Raw genomic sequence first — 20448 nt, forward strand, 5'->3', positions numbered from 1 at the left:
TCAAAGAATAGTAAGAGAAACATAGGTGGATGGACAGCTAGATAATTAGGTGTACACTGTGTGCTGCCAAGGGGCTGGGACACAGGCAAAGTATGATTTAAAGGGAAAGGGAGGGACCAGAAATGTGGGGAAGAAGGGGCTCTGTCTATGGAATGGTGTCACGCAGCAGGGGGAGGCCGCATATATGACAACTTGCTCACATTTCAGTTTTATTTGGGGCTAGGTTAGCGTCTCATTCACATGGAAATAAACAGGAAATGTGTTGAATCAGAGGAGTCTAGAAATAAAGGAACAAAGATGCCCTTGAAAAAACATGGTGTCTGTCTGTGTGGTTTCTACAGACTGTCAGCTTCTTGACATTTCTCAAAGCACGGGTGCCGGGACCAAGCCCGGCCTTTACTCCAGCCTGGGAATTTGTGAACACTCTGTGTGTACCCGGAATTGATGACAGTGATTTGATTTTTCAGCTGAATGGTCAGGAAGTGGAATTACCTTTTTTCCATCTCTCGGGGAAGTTGGAGATTTATCGAGACAAAAACAGCACAACGGTGGAGTCCAGGGGCATTGTGAGTGTCCAGTATGCAGACACAGGTCTGCTGCACATCCGGCTCTCCACTATATACTTCAATTGCACCGGGGGCTTGTGTGGCTTCTTCAACGCCAATGCCAGTGACGAGTTCTGCCTCCCCAATGGCAAGTGCACGGACAACCTGGCAGTGTTTCTGGAAAGCTGGACAACTTTCGAGGAGATCTGCAATGGGGAATGTGGGGACCTGCTGAAGGCCTGCAACAATGACTCAGAGCTGCTCAAATTTTATCGGAGCCGTTCCAGGTGTGGCATCATCAACGACCCCTCCAACAGCTCCTTCCTAGAGTGCCACGGGGTGGTCAACGTGACTGCCTACTACCGCACGTGCCTTTTTCGCCTGTGCCAGAGTGGAGGCAACGAGTCAGAACTCTGTGACTCTGTGGCTCGGTATGCAAGTGCTTGCAAGAATGCTGACGTGGAGGTGGGCCCCTGGAGGACCTACGACTTCTGCCGTAAGTTGAGGCTACATTATGGGGAAGCTGACTGGGTGGTGGGGAAATAGATGAGACACTGGATCTTCTTTCTCAGGACTTCTCTTCCTGCTGGAATGGAGCACGAGGCCAGTCTGATTCCTGTGCACAGCTTCCTGAGTCTGATGTGACCTGTGGAAGGCCCATTACCCTAAACCAAACTGTTCCTCACCTTTAGTTTTGTTTCTAATTACACAATATCTCTTCACTGTAGAACAATTAGCCACCCTTTTGACTGGTGGTTTTATCTAACACACATCATGTCAGAGGACCAGAAAGCTTTGTGTGATGGCTCACTTGGTGCCTTCTCTCTTGGCAAAGAAGGTCCAATTCATTTAAATAAGTGATCAGTCAGGGTGCCTTTCATGGAGTAGAGATTAGCACTGTTCCCTGGGCACACTTGACAATGGCTATTAAGAGAATGTCACATTGCTGGTTTTTAACTTTGTTCCCAGAGTATCTGACCCCCCTCAGCAGGGCAGTGGTAGTACTAGTAATAATTAGAATAATTGCTGGGAGTAACTGACATAAGACACTCTTGGTTATGTGGGAGGAGTAATGTGGAAAAATAGGAGTGGCTGGGAAGGTGGGACCTACGCCTGGAGCAGGGACTGCACCACTGGATTTCAGCATCTGTCCGTTTCTCACCCAAAAGCTTAACCCTAAACCGGAACTGATGCCACCAGTAAGAGTCCATCCTCTACATTTGTTTATTTCTCTACCATTTTATTTCTTCATACCTAGGTTTGTTTATTTTAAAAAGTTATTTTGAAATAATTTCAAAGTTACAGAAAAGTTGCAAGAATATGTGTATACCCTTTACCCAGATTAGCCTGTTGTCAGCACTGTGTCCCACTTGCTTTTCATTCTCTCTCTCCCTCCATTTGAAAGTACATTGTATGCCCCTTTGTCCCTAAATACTTCAGTGTGTATTTCCTTAAAATAATGACTCTCACAGAATAAATTTAATATTGATATAATAGTTTAACATCCATATTTCAGTTTTAAGTATTGGCTCAGTAATATCCTTTATGGTTTTTTATCCCCTCAATACTGATCTAGTCTAGGACCAAAAGTTGCATTTAGTGTTCATGTCTCTTTAGTCTCCTTTAATCTGGAACACTTCCTTAGCTTTATTTGCCTTTACTGACATTGTCATTTTTAAAGAATACAGCCTCTGCTTTTTAAAAATAAAATGGCCCTCCATTTGTGTTTGATATTTTCTCATGATTAGGTTCTGCTGTACATCCCTACTCAGACTCTGACACAGGTGATGTGCGCTTTTCTCACAGTATCACATCCCAGGAGGGGCACACTCTGTCCAACCTTTTCTCTCGTGTGTGATAAGTGGATTGATACCCTGGTGTTGTCAAATGTCTCTACTCTATAGTCATTATGTTTTTCGTCTTGCAAATAATGAGCAATCTGTGAGGAGATACTTTAAGACCATACAAGTGTGCTGCATGTCATCAAAACCCCCTCATCGATTTAGTGCCCACTGAGGATTTTTGCTTCTCTCAGTCTGGAGCATGACGATTACACACTGATGACTTCCAGATGCATCACACTCTCCTTCTTTCGGCCTGTCTGCCTTTCATCCATCCATCCATCTATTTATCTGTCTCAGTCATCTGTCTCTCTTATCAATATGGATACACGGATTTCTAATTTTCTCAATGATTTATACTTCATATTACATTTGTTAATTATTTTGGTGTCAAAATTGTTCCAGATTTGGCCTGTGGGAGCCCCTTCAAGTTGCCTCCTATGTTCTTTTGGCATGCCTCTGTCATTTTCTTACTTTCTGGCATAAAAAAATTCCATACTCCTCTCTTAACCTTCTCCAGTTCCAGACTATAATCAGCCATTATTCCAAGAAACCCCAATTCCTTTTGGTCGGGAATGCATTAGAAAACAAGATCTGGATGAGGCTTATCCATTGCTATTGGAGCATTCTTGCTTTATTTCTAAGCCCTTTCAACAGAAACATCTTAGAGCTAAGCACTAACACACACACACACACACACACACTCTTGTCTATTGAAATCTCTGGTTTCTGAGCTTTGGAAGTTCAAGGTGCACTTGGAGTGTTTGGTGGCTGTCATCTCAGAAAGGGCAGTTATATACCTGGTGAACCTTACCTGTACTTGGGAGGAATTAATAGCAGAGCTGTGGACCCTAAAGCTGGAATTCTGGGAGCATATTCTCATAAAGTCACCTACAGGGAGAGAGGTTCCAGTGTTCTATGGACCGTCACATCTAGTCGAACCTTATAATACTTCCCCAAAGCCTTTCTTTTAACCCACTTCCATCCTACTCCTCTGTGCCATCTCTAATATGACCTCTGTTCCCGCTCCAGCACTCGGGCATGGAATTGCTGAGTCTGCCCCATGCCAAATCCATGTGGTTGCCAGGCTGTGCCCATGCCATTCTGTTAGAATATGAGCTCCTGCCCAGCAGGAAGTGTTCCTGGGTTGTTTTTGAACTGCACGGAACATGGTTTGGTGGCATTGTTTATATGAAGTAAGTGCAGCGGGACAGTGATGAGTCCCTCTTTTCCTGGATGTGATGGCTATGCCATCCCTTACCTGGGCCTGCAGATAGCTCTTGTATGTACCTTTTATAGAGAGAGATGTTGGACAGAAGCGTGGCTTCTTTGGGTGAAAGGCCAGGGCTCATATTTGAGATGTCCTCCAGGATGTCTCGTCCAGACCTGGTGGACACGGTACTGGCAAGAACTGGAACATGCACCCTTGATTAGTCAGGTCACTGGGTACTAAGGAGTTAATCTGGTTGGGGTCTTGAAGAATGGGGATTAGATTGGGCAACACTTGCAAAGCAGTCTTCTTTGGATTTAGAGAGAGACAACCACTGTTCAGTGTTTACATACATTGGCAGAGCCAGGCTGCCCAATTAAAATTTCACAAAGGCATTTTGGGATTCAGGGGATGTTTATTACTTATATCTGTATGTCTCAGTCTTTCAGACAAATTCAGACAACACGGTAAGTCATAAAGCGTGAGCTATTTAAATGTCACATTATTTGCTATCACCATAAATCTGCAGTCAGTATTATAACATTCATAATTTAGAGACAATTTAATCAGTGCTGAACTAGCCTTCAACTCCAACTCTGTATGGTGTTGCAGTCAACAGGGGTAGCCCAGAAAAGAAAATGATTGCTTTTAGTACATAGTGCAGAACTGTAGCTGGTACTTGTGGGCAGAGCTATTATTGCCATGCAACTTAATTCTCTGTGTTATCCTTCATGTCCTTGGATTCTGAAATTGTTAAAGAGTAATAGTACGCACAAGAGCTAAAAAAAATTTCAAAGGCAAGATCTTACTCTCGTAGGGGAAGGTGGGGACTTTCACAGGTGTTTGGAGCACACAGACATGTAGGCAGATTTCTTCTGTGCTCCTGGATTCGTCTCTGCCCATGTCAAATTTTGACAAACTAAAGTAATGAAGAGAATGGGAAGAGTACCTGGAACTCCATGGTGAGCAGCACACGCTGTTGTTATTTGATGTGCTGTGCTTTGTGACTCAGACTTGATTTGTCAAGGAAGCTTCTGGGCAGAAGTGCAAGTTGAAATAAAACTTGAAAAATGCATAGAAATTGGCTTTGTGAGGCCATCCAGGTGGGCTCTCCAGGTGGGGGAAAGTGAGCCAAGGAGGTAGAGGTGACCACATGCAGAAGGTGGTGAGGAGGTGAAAGAGGCCAGAGGAGGCAGATAAGGGAAATGAAAGACAAAGGGAAAGACCAATTTGTAGAGTAAAAATACCTTAATAACGTTTATCCATAGTAGAAGGAAGAGCAAAGCAGGGAAAGGGCCTGAGACTCTACTGTAGACTTATCTTAGCTTATTGATCCTCGGAACAACCAGGCTAAGTAAGCATTGTCCTTATTTAATAAAAGAAGAAACTGAAGCTCAGAGATGGTATCCACAGCATTTGTTCCTACAGGACCCTCTCTCCCCAGGGTCTTTGAGTCAGGACACTTAGTGTTGGGAGATCTGGATTCGGGTCTCTCTCCAGTACTTACCAGCAGGATTAAGCTAAGTCACTGAACTTCCATTTCCTCATCTATAAGGCAGGGATGATAAGACTTGCCTTACCTTCTCTGTCACTGAAAGAAGTTACATTAAAGTGCCTAGAACAGTGCCTGGCATGTAGCAGGAGCTCAGTACAGGCTCACAGAGAGCTAAGTGCACTAAAGAAGCATAAGAATGAGGGGTTTACTGAGCCTTTGATGACCCCAGATGAGGATGACATGGCATTTATCAAGCTCACTGTGCTGTCAAATAAGAGAGCACACGTGGTACACCCACACACGCACATGCTCACACACACGTACACACATGCACATACAGTACACACACATGCACACGCATGCACATGCATGCTCATGGGTGCACCCGCAGTCCGTGACCTCTATCCCTCTCTCAAGCCTGTCTTCTCCTTGACCACCTCCAGCCCTGGACTGCCCGGAGAACAGCCATTTTGAGGAGTGCATGACCTGCACAGAGACCTGCGAGACCCTGGCCCTGGGCCCCATCTGCGTGGACAGCTGCTCTGAGGGATGTCAGTGCGACGAGGGCTACGCCCTGCAAGGTAGCCAGTGTGTCACCCGGAGCGAATGCGGCTGCAACTTTGAGGGGCACCAGCTTGCCACCAATGAGACCTTCTGGGTGGACCTGGACTGCCAGATCTTCTGCTACTGCAACGGCACGGACAACAGCGTGCACTGCGAGACCGCGCCCTGCAGGGAGGACGAGTTCTGCCTGGAAGAGGGCGGCTTGTTCTACTGCCAGGCCCGCACGGACGCCTCCTGCATCGTCTCGGGCTACGGGCACTACCTGACCTTCGACGGCTACCCCTTTGACTTCCAGACCAGCTGCCCGCTCGTTCTGTGCACCGCAGGAAGCAGGCCAGGCGCGGACGCCTTCCCCAAGTTCATCGTCACGGCCAAGAATGAGGACCGGGACCCGTCTCTGGCCTTGTGGGTGAAGCAGTTGGACGTGACCGTGTTTGGCTACAGCATCGTGATTCACAGGGCCTACAAGCACACTGTGCTGGTGAGTGCTCACGGACGCGAGCTGGGGGCGTCCTGGGGCCAGGGGGACGAGGGTCCTGGGCCGCAAGCCGGGCTGCAGCTGAATCAGGCTGGTTCAGAATCTAAGGAGAGGCATCGATAGGGTGTGAGAGCAGAGAAAGGCCCTGGAGGTTTTCTGTCTCTCTGTTTTACACGTAAGAAAGCTGAGCCTCAGAGAGAAAAATGATCTTCCCAAGTCACAGGTGCCAAATTAGGCACCAGCTCTAGAAGTGGTACCTTTCGGGTTGCAGCGTAGGATGTTGGAGACAGCGCAGACCCGCGTCAGAGGCAGCTTGGCTACCACTGTGGCCTTGGGCAGTCACCGCCTCTGGCAGAGGGAACCCGTGCCCCGTGCAGGTTAGGCGTCTAAAGAGTGGTGCTATTGTCTGATCCACCTCCTCCCATATTCGGGGTCAGAACAATATTTGCCTGCTCTGGCCTCTTCCCCCCTCTTCCAGTCTCCCTGTTGGCTCTCACAGGATTGGGAGTTCGAGTCTTGCCATCATCTGAAGGACTCAGGCTCTCTACTCACAGAGGCCTGGGTTTCTTCTTTCTGCCCTTCCCACCCCTCATTCCCTTGACAATGAAGAGAGGAGCAAGCAGAAGCTGAGGAGCTCTGTGCACTCCCGGGCCAGGCTGAGGGCATCAGAAGCAGCAGGCCCAGCCTGGTCCAAGGCCTTGCTCTAATCATAACTTGGACACAAGCCAGCCCGCAGCCCCTGGCTGAGCATTTCGGAGGGGCTGATTTAGGATGTTAGACTTTCCACATTTCCCTCGTTGATCTGTGGCATGATTGATTTCTAAGGGGGCTCCTTTTCACCGTGTATACACTCTCTTTAAAATTCTGAGCTGTCACCTTAAGAGTTCCCTGGACAAGTCTACTGATACTTTCCTCCCTGAGGATTTCCTGAACCTCCTTCTCTGACAAAGAGGTTTCTGAGTTTCATGAACTGCTGTCCCTTTCACATTTTTTGGAAAATGTGCCTTAGCATCTAAGGTAGAGGTCTCACTATGCCCATTCTTCCCTTTCTTGGATATTATACCTAAATCCCTGATTGTTTTCCTCTGTGCTTCTCATAACAGTTGGTTACTGTATCCATTATTACATTAATCATGCTGTGTTTTTTGTGATGTTCATACTAACTCAGTTCTAACCGTGCATTTCTTGAGGGCAGGAGCGACACCTAATTCATCTTTATATTAAATCAATATACAGTGACCTGCATGTCATGACACTCACATTTGTCAAGTGAGTGAATGAGATGACATAATAACACCTTTCTTCCAGGGTTCCTATGACTTTCATTTTGCTGCTGGTCACATTTGCAGCAATCTAGGAGATTAAATTGCCACTGGGGAAAATTAGAAATATATCAGATACTTTGCTTTTAGCATGTAAGGTTTCCAACAGATATCTGGATAGTTTAAGCTGCACATTACAATAACTTCCCTATAATCCATTTTCATCATATGTGTTAGACTTATCAGTCATTGATCATTTGATGTATCACTACCCTTAGATTTATACATTTTTTTAGAATTTTATTTTTACTTTTAATTTTTATTTTTCAATTGCAGTTTACTCTCTATTATTTTGTATTGGTTTCAGGTATACAGCATAGTGGTTAGACAATCATATACTTTACAGAGTGTTCCTCCAATATTTCCAGTACCCACCTGGTACCATTCAAAGTTATTACAATTATCATTGACTGTATTCCTTATGCTGTACTTAACATCCTCATTACTATTTTGTAACTACCAATCTGTACTTCTCAATACCTTCACCTCTTTAATCCAGTTTCCCAACCTCCCTTCCCTCTGGCAACTACCAGTTCATTCTCTGTGAGTCTCTTTCAATTTGCTTGTTCCTTTTTTTTGTTCCTTAGATCCCACAGTTAAGTAAGTTCATATGGTATTTGTCTTTCTCTAACTGAATTATTTCACTTATTATAATACTCTCTAGGTCCATGCATGCTGTCACAAATACTAACATTTTATTATTTTTTATGGGCGAGTAATATTCCATTGTATATTTGTATCACCACTTTTTTTATCTCCTTGTCTATTGATAGGCACTTGGGTTGCTTCCATATATTGGCTATTGTAAATAACACTGCAATGAACAGAGGGGCACATATATTCTTTCCAATTAGTGTTTTGGATTTCTTCAGATATAAAACCAGAAGTGGAATCGCTGGGTCATAAGGCAGCTCCATTTTTAATTTTTTGAGGACCCTCCATACTGTTTTTCACAGCAGCTGTACAAATTTACAGTCCCACCAACAGTGTACAAGGGTTCTCTTTTCTCCACATCTTGTCAACACTTGCTGTTTGTTGATTTATTGATGGAGCCATTCTGACAGGTGTGAGGTGATATCTCATTGTGGTTTTAATTTGCATTTCTCTGATGACTAGTGAAATTGAGCATCTTTTCATATGTCTATTGGCCATCTGTGTGTCCTCTTTGGAGAAGTGTCTATTCAGGTCCTGTACCCATTTTTAATGGAATTGTTTGGTATTTTGGTAGTGAGTTGTATGAGTTCTTTATAAATTTTCTATATTAATCCCTTATTGGATGTATCATTTGCAGATATCTTCTCCCATTCAGTAGGTTGTTTTTATTTCCTTGATGGTTTCCTTTGTTGTGCAAAAATTTTCAGTTTGACATAGTCCTATTTGTTATTTTTTTTCTTTTGGTTCCCTTGCCTGAGAAGATATAGCAGAAAAAATATTGCTAAGAAATGTCAGAGAGTTTACTGGCTATGTTTTCTTCAAGGATTTTAATGTTTTCTAGTCTTACATTTAAGTCTTTAATTCATTTTGAGTTTATTTTTGTGTGTGGTGTAAGAAGGAGTTCAAGTTTTATTTTTTTGCATGTTTCTGTCCAATTTTCTCAGCACCATTTATTGAATGGACTGTCTTTATCCATTCTATGTTCTTGCTTCCTTTGTCATATATTCATTGACCATGTAGGCATGGTTTTATTTCTAGGCTCTTGATTCTGTTCCATTGATTTATGTCTGCTTTTATGCCAGTATCATGCTGTTTTGATTACTATAGCCTTATAGTATAGTTTGATATCAGGTAGTGTGATGCCTCCAACTTTGTTCTACTTTGTCAAGACTGCTGAGGCTATTCAGGGTCTTCTGTGATTCCATATATGTTTTTGGATTATTTGTTCTGTGAAATAGGCATTGGTTTTTTATTTTTATTTTTTATTTATTTATTTATTTTTAAACATATCTTTATTGATTTCAGAGAGAGGAAAGGAAGGGAGAGAGAGATAGAAATATCAATGATGAGCGAGTCATTGATCGGCTGCCTAGCCCGCAACCCGGGCATGTGCCCTGACCAGGAGTCAAACCCCGATCGATCGCCTGGATCCTAGGTCGATGCTCAACCGCTGAGCCACGCCCGGCCGGGCGCCATTGGTTTTTTAAATAGGAATTGTGTAGAATCTATAGATTGTATTGGATACTATGGACATTTTGATTATGTTAATTCTTCCTATCCGTTAACACAGTATATGATTTCATTTATTTGTATATTCTTTGATTTTCTTCAGCGTCTTATAGTTTTCAAAGTACAAGTCTTGGTTAAATTTATTCCTAGGTATTTTATATTTTTGATGCAGTTGTAAATGGTATTGTTTTATTAGTTTCCCTTTCTGATAGTTTATTATTTTTGTACAAAAATACAACTGATTTCTTAATATTCATTTTGTATCCTGCTACTTGACTGAATTCATTTATCAGTTCTAGTAGTTTTTTGGTGGAGTCATTAGGGTTTTCTATATACAGTATCATGTCACCTGCAATTAATGACAGTTTTACTTCTTCCTTTCCAATTTGGATACCTTTATTTCCTCATCTTGTCTCATTGCTGTGGCTAGAACCTCCAGAACTATGTTGAATAAGAGTGGTGAAAGCAGACATCCTTGTCTTGTTCAAGATCTTAAGGGAAACACTTATAGTTTCCCTGCATTGAGTGTGATGTTTGCTGTGGGTTTGTCATATATGGCCTTTGTTATGTTGAGGTATGTTTCCTCTATTTCCACTTCACTGAGATTTTTTTTATCATAAGTGGGTGCTGGGTTTTGTCTAATCTTTTTCTGCATCTATTGATGTGATCATATGATTTTTATCCTTCATTTTGTTTATGTGGTGTATCACATTAGTTGATTCATGAATATTGTACCAATCTTGCATCCTAAGAATAAATCCCACTTGATCATGGGGCATGATATTTTTAAATGTATTGCTAGGTTTGGTTTGCTAATATTTTGTTGAGTATTTTTGCATCTATGTTCATCAGGGATATTGGCCTATAATTTTCTTTTTTTAAATCTTCTCCTGAGGGTATGCTTATTGATTTTTTAGAGAGAGAGGCAGGGAGAGAAAGAGAGAGGGGGGAGAAACATCAATGTGAGAGAAAAACATCAATCAGTTGCCTCCTGCATGAGCCCCTATGGGGGAATTGAACCTGCAACTTAGGTATGTGTCCTGACCTGGAATCAAACCTGCAGCCTCTTGGTGTATGGGATGACACTCCAACATATTGAGCCACCTTGGCAGGGCTATAATTTTCTTTCTTTGTAGTGTCTTACCTGGTTTTGGAATTAGGATAATGCTGGCCTCAAAAAATGCTGTTTGGAGTGTTCCTTCCTCTTGATTTTCTTTTTTTGAAATAGTTTGAGAAGGATAAGTGTTAGTTCTTCCTTGAATGTTTGTTAAAATTTACCTGTGATGCCATCTGGTCCAGGACTTTTGTTTTCTGGGAGTTTTTAAATTATTATTATTATTACTGCTTTGATATCATAAATTGTAACTGGTCTGTTCAGGTTTTCTGATTCTTCTTGATTCAGTTTTGGAAGTTTTTATTTTTCTAGGAATTTATCCAGTTCTTCCACAGTGTCCAATTTATTGACATCTCATTGTAATATTTTCTTATAACCCTTTTGATTTCTATAGTGTCACTTGTCTTTCTCTTTTGTTTCAGATTTCATTTATTTGTGTTGTCTCCCTTTTTTTCTTGATTACTCTGGTTAAAGGTTTGTCAATTTTGTTTATCTTTTCAAAGAATTAGTTCTTGAGGGGTGTGTGTGTGTGTGTGTGTGTCTGCATGTGTGTGTGTTTAATGTCTATGTCATTTATTTCAGCTCTTATCTTTATTGTTTCTTTCCTTCTACTCACTTTGGGCTTTGTTTGTTGTTCTTTTTCTAATTTCTTCAGGTGTAAGTTTGGAAGGTTTATTTGAGATTTTTCTTGCTTCTTGAGGTAGGCCCTATTGCCATGAATTTGCCATTTAGGACTGTTTTCTCTGTGTCCCATAGATTAGGGGTTTTATTTGTCTCAAGGTAACTTTTTATTTCTTCCTTGATCTCATTGTTAATCCAGTCATTGTTCAGTAACATGTTATTTAGCCTCCATTGTTTGTGTGTTTTTTAGGTTTTTTTCTTGTAATGTATTTCTCATTTCATATTATCATGGTTAGAGAAGATGCTTCATATGATTTCATTCTCTTAAATTTGTTGTGACTTGTTTTGTGTCCTAACATGTGATCTATCTTGGAAATTTTTCCATGTGCACTTGAAAAGAATGTATATTCTGCTGCTTTGGAGTGAAATGCTATGAAAATATCAATTAAGTCTTTCTGATCTATTGTGTCACTTAAGGCTACTGTTTCCTTGATGATTTTCTGCCTGGAAGATCTATCTATTGATGTTAATGGGGTGTTAAAGTCTTCTGTTATGACTGTATTGCTGTTGATCTCTACTTTTATGTCCATTAAGATTTGCTTTGTATATAAGATGGGACATAAGTTGGTTTACAGTTGTGAGTACATGAAACAGTTTATTCTTGTATTTTTATTTATTAATTATTGTATTATTTTCCATACAAACAACTGTAAACCTACTTTGCCCCACCCTGTATTTAGGTGCTCCTATGTTGGGTGCATAAATGTTTACAACAGTTATAGTCTCTTGTTGGATTGATCCCTTTATCATTATGTATGGTCCTTTTTTGTCTCTTATTAGAGCCTTTGTTTTAAAGTCTGTTTGGTCAGATATAAGTATTGCTACCCCTGCTATTTTGTTTTTATTTCCATTTGCATGAAATCTCTTTTTCCATCTCTTTACTTTCAATCTCTGTGTGCCTTTCATTCTGAGGTGGGTCACCTGTAGACAGCATGTATATGGGTCTTGTTTTCTTATCCATTCAGCTACCCTAAGCATTTTGATTAGAGAATCTATGACATTTACATTTAAAGTGATTATTGATAGGTTCATATATTTTGCCATTTTATTCGTAGTAGATATGTTCCTTTTTTTTCTTTCTTTTTCTTAAAGAAGCCCCTTTAACATTTCTTGTAATACTGGGTTGGTGGTAATGAACTTCTTTGTTTTTTTCCTTGTTTGAGAAGCTTTTTATTTCACCTTCAATTTTAAATTATAGCCTTGATGGTCAAAGTAGTCTCAGTTGTAGATCCTTGCTTTTTATCACTTTGAATATTTCATGCAAATCCCTTCTGGCCTGAAATGTTTCTGTTGGGAGACCTGGAGACAGTCTTATAGGAGCTCCCTTGTAGGTTGCCGTCTTTTTCTTTCTACTTTTAAGATTCTGTTTTTGTCTTTAACCTTTGCCATTTTAATTATGATGTGTCTTGGTGTGGGGGTCTTTAGGTTCATCTTGTTTGGGACTCTCTGTGCTTCCTGGACCTGTGTATCTTTTTCCTTTACCAATTTAGGGAAGTTTTCAGTCTTTGTTTTTTCACATAGATTCTCAATCCCTTTCTCTCTCTCCTCTCCTTCTGGTACCCCTACCATATGGATGTTGTTATGCTTTATGTTGTCCCAAAGGTCTCTTAAACTATCCTTATTTCATAGAATTCTTTTTCTTCTTCTCTGATTGGGTGTTTTCTGCTACCTTGTCTCTAAATCACTGATTCAGTCCTCTGCTTCATCTAACCTTCTGTTTATTTATTCTAGTATATTCTTCATTTCTAATATTGTATTCTTCATTTGTGATTTGCCTTTTTTATGGTTTCCATTTCCTTTTTTATGCTGTTGAAGTTCTCACTAAGTTCCTTGAGCATCCTTATAACTATTGTTTTGAACTGTATACCTGGTAGATTGCTTACCTCCATTTAATTTAGTTTTTTTGTTTGTTTGTTTTTGGAGATTTTTCTGTTATTTCATTTGGGGAATGTTTCTTTGTCTTCCCAGTTTTTCTGCCTCTCTGTGTGTTTTTTGCTGTGTATTAGGTAGATCTGCTATATCTCCGAGTCTTGGTAGGGTGGCTTTAAATAGTAGGTGTTGTGTTGGACCCAGTGACGCAGTCTCTCTGACCACCTGAGCTGGGTGCTTCAGGGATGTCCCTTTTGTGAGTTATGTGAGCTCTCCTCTTGTAGTTGAGTCTTGATTGTTCTTGGCTTGTTTGTGCAGAGGGTTTACCCTCTGGCTGGTTTATTTAAGGATCAATGCCAACCACAGTGTATGAGCTGCTGTGCAGGTGCTGACCACACAAAGTGTAATTCGTCTCGGCAGGGTCTACCAAGATCACCCTTTGATTGTGCTGCTTGTGGAGCTATTTGGATCCTGCTCTGATGTTTTCTGAAGCTGACTACTAGTGTGTTGGTTCTGGCATCTCTTGGGAGGGACTCTGGTGCAGGCCAATGTCAAATCCTGCCTTCGACTGGCTCTGGGCAACCTATTTGGATCTACAAGGTGATCCACAGTGCATGACTTTCTCTGTTGGGCCTGGGTGTGCATGGGAAGGGGCAAGCTGCACACCAAGGCTGGCTTTTTTTAGCACTGAGCTCAGGGGCAGGTCAGAAAATGGCTCAAGCCATTCTGAGATCCACCTCTGCATGACTTCATCTATAGGCTGCCTGTTACTCTCAGTCACTGAAAGAGCCTCTGGTGGTATACAAGTTGCATAAAGTAGGTTCTCAATGAGAGTCATCAGGTAGGCATGAGTGGTTCACCAGCTTGATACAGATTCAGACTTGGTGCCAATGCTGGGTCTAAGGTCGCTCAGCAAATGTATCATAGTACACTAAAGTCAGTTTCCAGCAGACCTTTGTGGTGGGGCAGGGTTTCAGGGAGTTGTCAGGGTGAGGCCAGCAGAGTTTTTCAGGTCCCAACAGACCAATATTTGGCCGTGTGAAGGGAGGGCTTTGTACCTCTCAGGCATATGAGGAAAAAATGGACCCTGACTTCAAGCAACACAGCTCAGTCTATTCAGAATTCTGCTTGGACCTCCTTGAGAGTTCTAGAGCTTGGCAGGGTTGGACCACTGGGAGTGGGAGGGTGGGGCTAGTGGATCTCCCATGAGGGAATGACATCATTCAGAGCTACCCAACTCAATCTTTGACACCCCTGAGTCCACCCAGACCTCTACACCAGGGGCATAGGCAGCTGACTCCTCCATAAAGCAAGAGCTTGGCAGAGCAGGGCGATGGTGGGACTACTGCATTCTTCCAGGCTGATGACATATGGAGGGGAGTGTTTGACTCAATAAAGTTGGCATCTCAGGGTGGTGTGGAAGAGGAACTCAGCACAGGGAAACTGACAGCTGTCCCTTCAGCTCTCTCCCCAAAGACATACAACCCAGTCTCTCCTTGCACTACTGTAGTTTGCACCAAGCTGCCTCTCTCTGCTAGAGCCCAGAGTGAGTGGCTGCTAACCAGATTTTGAGTGCTGGCCCTTTAAGAGAGTATCTGGGTTTCTAGAAGATGCTGGTCTCTACATAGTAGACAGAATCCCCACTGGTTTTCACAGCCACATAATATATGGGCTCTTTTTCCCAGATTTGGTGATTTGGGCTGGGGAGCCTAAAGTGGGGTTCAGACTCCACACTCCTAATGGGGGAAGCTTTGCAGCTGAGATATCCCTCCAGATTCTCAACCACCACCTGTGGGAGTGGGGCCACCCCTTTTTGCATCTCCTCCCTACTTACCAGTTTTGATGTGGCTTCTTCTTTAAATCCTTGGTTATAAGACTTCTGTTCAGTTAGTCTTTAGTTGGTTATTCAGGTTGATCTACATTTTAGTTGTAATTCTAGTTTGATTCTGGGAGGAGGTGAGTATAACTTTTACCTATCACTTTCTTCTTTCCTAAATTTGTAAATTTCCATGCAGTTCCTTATTGCCTTGACATTCAACACTCATCCACCTTTCTACCTTTTAGGGTTTTTCTTCTATTAAAATATAATCTTTTCATAGGTCCCATCTTATCCAATGTATTATGAAATGATATTTTCTGCCTTGTGTTACATGCTTTCACCTTTTAGGTATATAGACATCTGGGGCTACACATGTTGTTTTCTGACCCAGTTATTTTCATCTATAGATCATTGGAGCCTCATGTACACTTACTCTTGTTTATGCTCTGCCTTCTCTGCTTCCTGATAGCTATTCTCCACTCTCACTACATGCTCCACTTCCTTTCCTTTTGCTTTAGGAATAAAGCCTAATGGGTCAGCTTACCTTGCAGGCATGTATCCTGCTCTAATCTCATGCAATATACTCATGACTAAAGACAAAAATCATGAGAACCACACCTTTGGATTCTTCCTCCCATAGAGAGATGGAAAGGGAAGGGTGTCTAAGTTTCTCAGGGCTCTCTCACAATGCATCACAGACTAGGTGGCTTAAAACAACAGGAACGTATTCTCTTCCAGTTCTGGAGGCTAGGAGTACGAAATCAATGTTAGTAGGCCCATGCTTCCTCTTACAGAAAAATCTGCGCCAGGCCTTTTCCCTAACATCCGCTGGTTGTAGGAAATCCTGGGCTTGTGGCAACATAATTCCAGTCTCTGGCCTCTGTCTTTATTTGGCCTTTTTCTCTCTGTGTCTTCTGTTTCCCTGTGAAAAATCTCTCTCTCCTTTTTCGAGGACACTAGTCATTGGTTTTAAAGCCCGCCCTAATCTAATATGATCTTATCGCAACTTGATTGCATCTGCAAAGATCCTCGTTTCAAATAAGGGCACATTTACAGTTACTAGGGATTAAGAGTTCAACATATCTTTGGAGGACATGATTTAATCCACTACAAGGGGTAATTCCAGAATAAGGAGCATCAGGGAGGAATCGGTTAAATGGGTAGAGGGGACTCCTTACCAGAGCTCAACTTTCTAAGTCACCCAGGTGTCCTAGGTGTCTAAGCTGGGAACAGAGTTTATAGCTTTCAAATCTGTGACAAGAAAACCAAGTTCAAGACACACTGAAGTTTTTTTTCTTTTGGGGCCTGGGGGATAGATTTAGTATTTACTTTGAATTACTAATATGCTCTGCAGGATCTGCTTGTTTAACGATTTCCACTTGTTTCCCCATGATATTATTTTTAGTCACCATCTCTCCTTAAGAGTGGAATAATGCCCATCCTAAGGACAGTGTGCAGTGAAGTGCCAAGCAGAATAGTGCCGAGCCCTGGGTCATTGCCTGTGCTGTTAGAAATGGAGGTGATATAGAAGTGATTCTTTGGGACACAGGGGCCCTTTATGACTCTGACCTTTCCCAGCATTAAACAGTAGTGGAGGACATGGGAAAATGTACTAAGTCAAGAAAAACTAGAAATAAACATGCTGTCCATATACCAAATGGTTACAATGGTGAGCACCAGGGTGAGCCACTCCAGGACGCTGAGGCAGCACACGTCTCAGCTGTCCACAGCCTGAGTTCAGTAAAGGTGTCCTCTCAGCTGGGTCTGTCATGGTCCAGCCAAAGGGAAGATTGTGAGGACCCTCACAGCTGGTGTCTTTGTCACTGACTGCCAAACCTGTAGCCACCAGAAAAGAGTGAGGTTTTGAGCCTCACTCTAGCTCTAATTAGTTTAATGATCTTATATTTATGCCTGTTCTGTGCCAAGTTCTGCTGGTAAAAAAAACCAATGAATTAAACATGACTTTTGTCCTAAGATAATTCAGGGTCTAGTGGGAGAGACAGATGTGTTCTCAGGGAATGTGGGTGTCATGTGATGTGCTACAAAGGTGGAGGGTCATGGGAGCACAGAAGATGGGTTGCCTAAACCAGCAGTGGCTTTGTGGGGTGCTTTCTGGTAAAGATGACCCAGAACTGAGCCCTGAAGGAGCATGTTAGCCAGGCCAAGGATGGTGTAAGGGCCTTAGGAAAAGGAAGCATCAATGAAGACCTGGAGATGGAGCCAAGTGTGAGGTATGACAGGACTTCAGGTGGCTGAACAGGCTGTAGAAGCTATCAGAGCCAGTTGTTTAAAGGAAAGTTCTCCAATAAAAATCTAATGTGTGGTCTTATTTCCAACATTTAAATATTTGAAATACATTTCCCCACACTCATCCTCATGCCCTCTTCTCTTCCTCCTCTGCACCTTCCTCCTCCATCCACCAGGCTCTGCTTCTGTGCCAACCTCTCCCTTTCTCTGCCTCCTCTCCCTCTGTTCCTTCTTTCTCTCCGTGTCTCACTCATAGACAGGGCAGTGATATCAGGATGGAGGTGGCATTTCTGGGCTTCAGAGTGTGTTGCTTCCTCAGGGTTCTCCTGGACAGTGACAGAATCTATAAGCCCTTAGCATTAATTCTGTTATATTTTATTCCCAAGGTGTTGCCTCCTGCTTGACACCCTGTAGCCAAGAATATAGAAAAGAAAACAGGAGGAGAAGCAAGCTGGCACCTGGGAGCCTTTGGATGCAGAGCTTTTAGTGTATTGGTGTGAGTCTTCATGGCCCACGCTTCACTCAGTGACCTTCCATATTTCTGTTCTGTGTTTACACACAGCCTAAGTCACTCAGTCTCCGGACCTCCCACTGGGAAAGTTGTGCTCACCGGGTACTCCCTCCCTCCTCCCACCCCCTGTACCCTGTCATTGAAGACCCATTGCAGCGTCTTCACCTCCTCCCTCCCAGGCACCTTGCCCATCTGTCTTCCCCTCTCCCTACTGTGTCTCTAACCTGCAAACATGCTCATTCTAAACACACCTTGACCCCCATTTTATACTAGCTTCTATCCAGTCTCTTCTCCCCTTTCTGTCCAGACTCCTGGCAAAGGACATGTCTGCTTCCATATATCCTATTTGCTGTTTAACTTCTGCAGTCTGACTCTGGCGTCATTATTCTACTGAATTTCTCTTATTAAGGTCACTGATGACTCCTTTTTTGAGAAATGAATGAGTCTTTTTCAGGCTTTAACTCCTGAGCCTCTCTGACATTTGTGGCATTGCATACGAGGCCCCCACGATCCAAGCTCTCTCTACTTCTCCATCTCCATCTTCATCTCCCACCACTCCCAAGGTCACATTTTATGCTCCAGTAGCACTAAATTGCTGCAATTCTTCATATTCATTTCTCTGCCTTCTTGCCTTTTCTTGGGATTCTCTTTCCTCTGCTTTTATTCCTCCTTGACTGGCCAGTATCTACTCATCTATTAGAATCAGGTGTGGGCACATCTTCTGCCGGCATCCCTCATTCTGTCCCCAGGCTGAGTTTGGTGCCTATAAGTAAAATCTATTTATCTCTATTGCAGCTTTGATCAGATGGTGTTAGTATTATCTCTTTATGTACTTGCCTCTCCATATGCCTGTGAGCTACTAGGAAAAGGGCCCTGTGCTTTAGTCTAGCATTTAGTGCAGTGCCTGGTGCATAGTAGTGCCAAATTGATGCCTACTGAATGGGTGAATGAATTTTGCCAAGAAAAATATTTGTAGAAGATGAGAGAGTTGTTGAAATTTGAAGGGTGAATAGTGCCCCGTAAAGAGGGGGAAGTACATCATTGCTTTCTTGAGGCAGGTTGCTTAGGGGCAGAGTCTGAGGTGGGCAATCTTGGGAAAGTGAGGGAGGCACCAGGGGAAGAGAGTTCAGCAAGGATGTGATCTGAGCCGGAACCCAGCTTCTACCTGGGCCCCAGGAGCTCTGACACGTGACCTGCACACAAAGGTGGTCCCCTATGTTGGTCAGTCAATGCCCTTAGGGTGGGGAGGTGTGGCTGCATTGTGTGGGGGGGTCATAACCTCCTGGGTCAAGTGACTGCCATGGAGCCACGGCCAGCTGAGTTACCTTTAGCCTTTATTCACAGTGGCTGAGGATGGAGGTCCCAGGCAGGCACAGGAAGCACCACCACTCTTGCAGCAAAGGAAATGGTGGGTGGAAGGATGCAGCTTGGGCCATGAGGGGAACTGCAAAGTGCTAGATATTGCTGGAGTGGCAGAGGAAGTGGGGGAGCCCTAAAAGACAGATGCCAGCTCTAGAAACCTGTGGGATGTGCTCAGCATATCAAATGTTTCATTCAGGTCACAGAGAGGGTTTCACGTGTTGGATTAACTGCTTTCAATTGCATTAGGAAATATTGGAGTGACATTAGTGAGTGAATGGAGGACAGGAGCAACACCAGAGCAGGGAGACCATTAGGAGAGCATTCAATAATCAAGGTGAAAGGTGGTGAGAGTCTGAACTAAAGTAGTGCAGTGGAGATGAGGGAGGGGTGTCAGATAAGAGAGAGATTAAGCAGTCAGGAGGGAAGGTGTTTGTGGTCATAGAGCACTCTCAGAACACCCCATAGGAGCAGTACCTACTTCTCTCACTGGGAAGACCAACTCTCCTCTTAGCCCTTAAAGCCATCTCTGTTTCCATCACACACTCACCTAGCCAGGAGTTATACAGTTTGTCTCATCTGAATCAAATAGTTCAAGGGGAGTACAGTTCTGGAGTTTTGCATTAAGGGATTTCCTTGTTTTCTGAATTTAAAAGTGTATGGGAGGAAACGTGTCAGGTGCCCTGTCTGTGTACGGCATTGTGCTGACACACAGGTAGCCAGGAGGGAGTGGACATAAAGATCAACAAAGTATGGGCCCTGCCCTCAAGTTGCTCATAATCTTGTAGGTGAGCTAGAAATGCAGACAACCAACCATACTATGAGGCAGGTTGTGATATGTGCCTCAGTAACAGTGTGCAATGCTTGATCTTGGTTGAAGGTGGAGAAGATTACAAGAGATAAACAACATGTTCTCATTGCCCAGATAAAGGAGGGATTAATTCTGACCATGGGCTCAGATCATCTTGCTTAATAGAAGATAGGATATTTGAGCATGGTCTGGAGGGTGAGAGGGATGTTGCTGGGTAAAGAAGGACCAGCAAATGAAGTCATTCTTCAGGGGAAATAACAACAACAACAAAACAACAACAACAACAACATATCCCAAAGGAATTAATAAGTTGGGGCTTGCCTAAAATAATTCCACAATAGTGCTGGAAATAGAAACACAGGCATTCCAGGTTTGGGTGTTTTAGTCTGAACTTTAATTGAATTCTTATTACTCTATCA

General features: G+C 42.9%; 1 protein-coding gene across 1 annotated transcript in view; it reads left to right on the top strand.

Moving 5' to 3' along the window:
• The window catches only part of TECTA (tectorin alpha), a 127975-nt gene that overhangs the window by 47339 nt on the left and 60188 nt on the right, over positions 1-20448 (top strand). Inside the window, exons 10-11 of the mRNA XM_087828512.1 lie at positions 468-1041; positions 5535-6136. Of these exons, the coding sequence (XP_087684638.1) occupies positions 468-1041; positions 5535-6136 (1176 nt within the window). The remainder of the gene's footprint in view (positions 1-467; positions 1042-5534; positions 6137-20448) is intronic.

This window comes from Miniopterus natalensis, chromosome 20 (assembly GCF_054644295.1).
Source record: "Miniopterus natalensis isolate mMinNat1 chromosome 20, mMinNat1.hap1, whole genome shotgun sequence".
NCBI classification, from domain to species: domain Eukaryota; kingdom Metazoa; phylum Chordata; class Mammalia; order Chiroptera; family Miniopteridae; genus Miniopterus; species Miniopterus natalensis.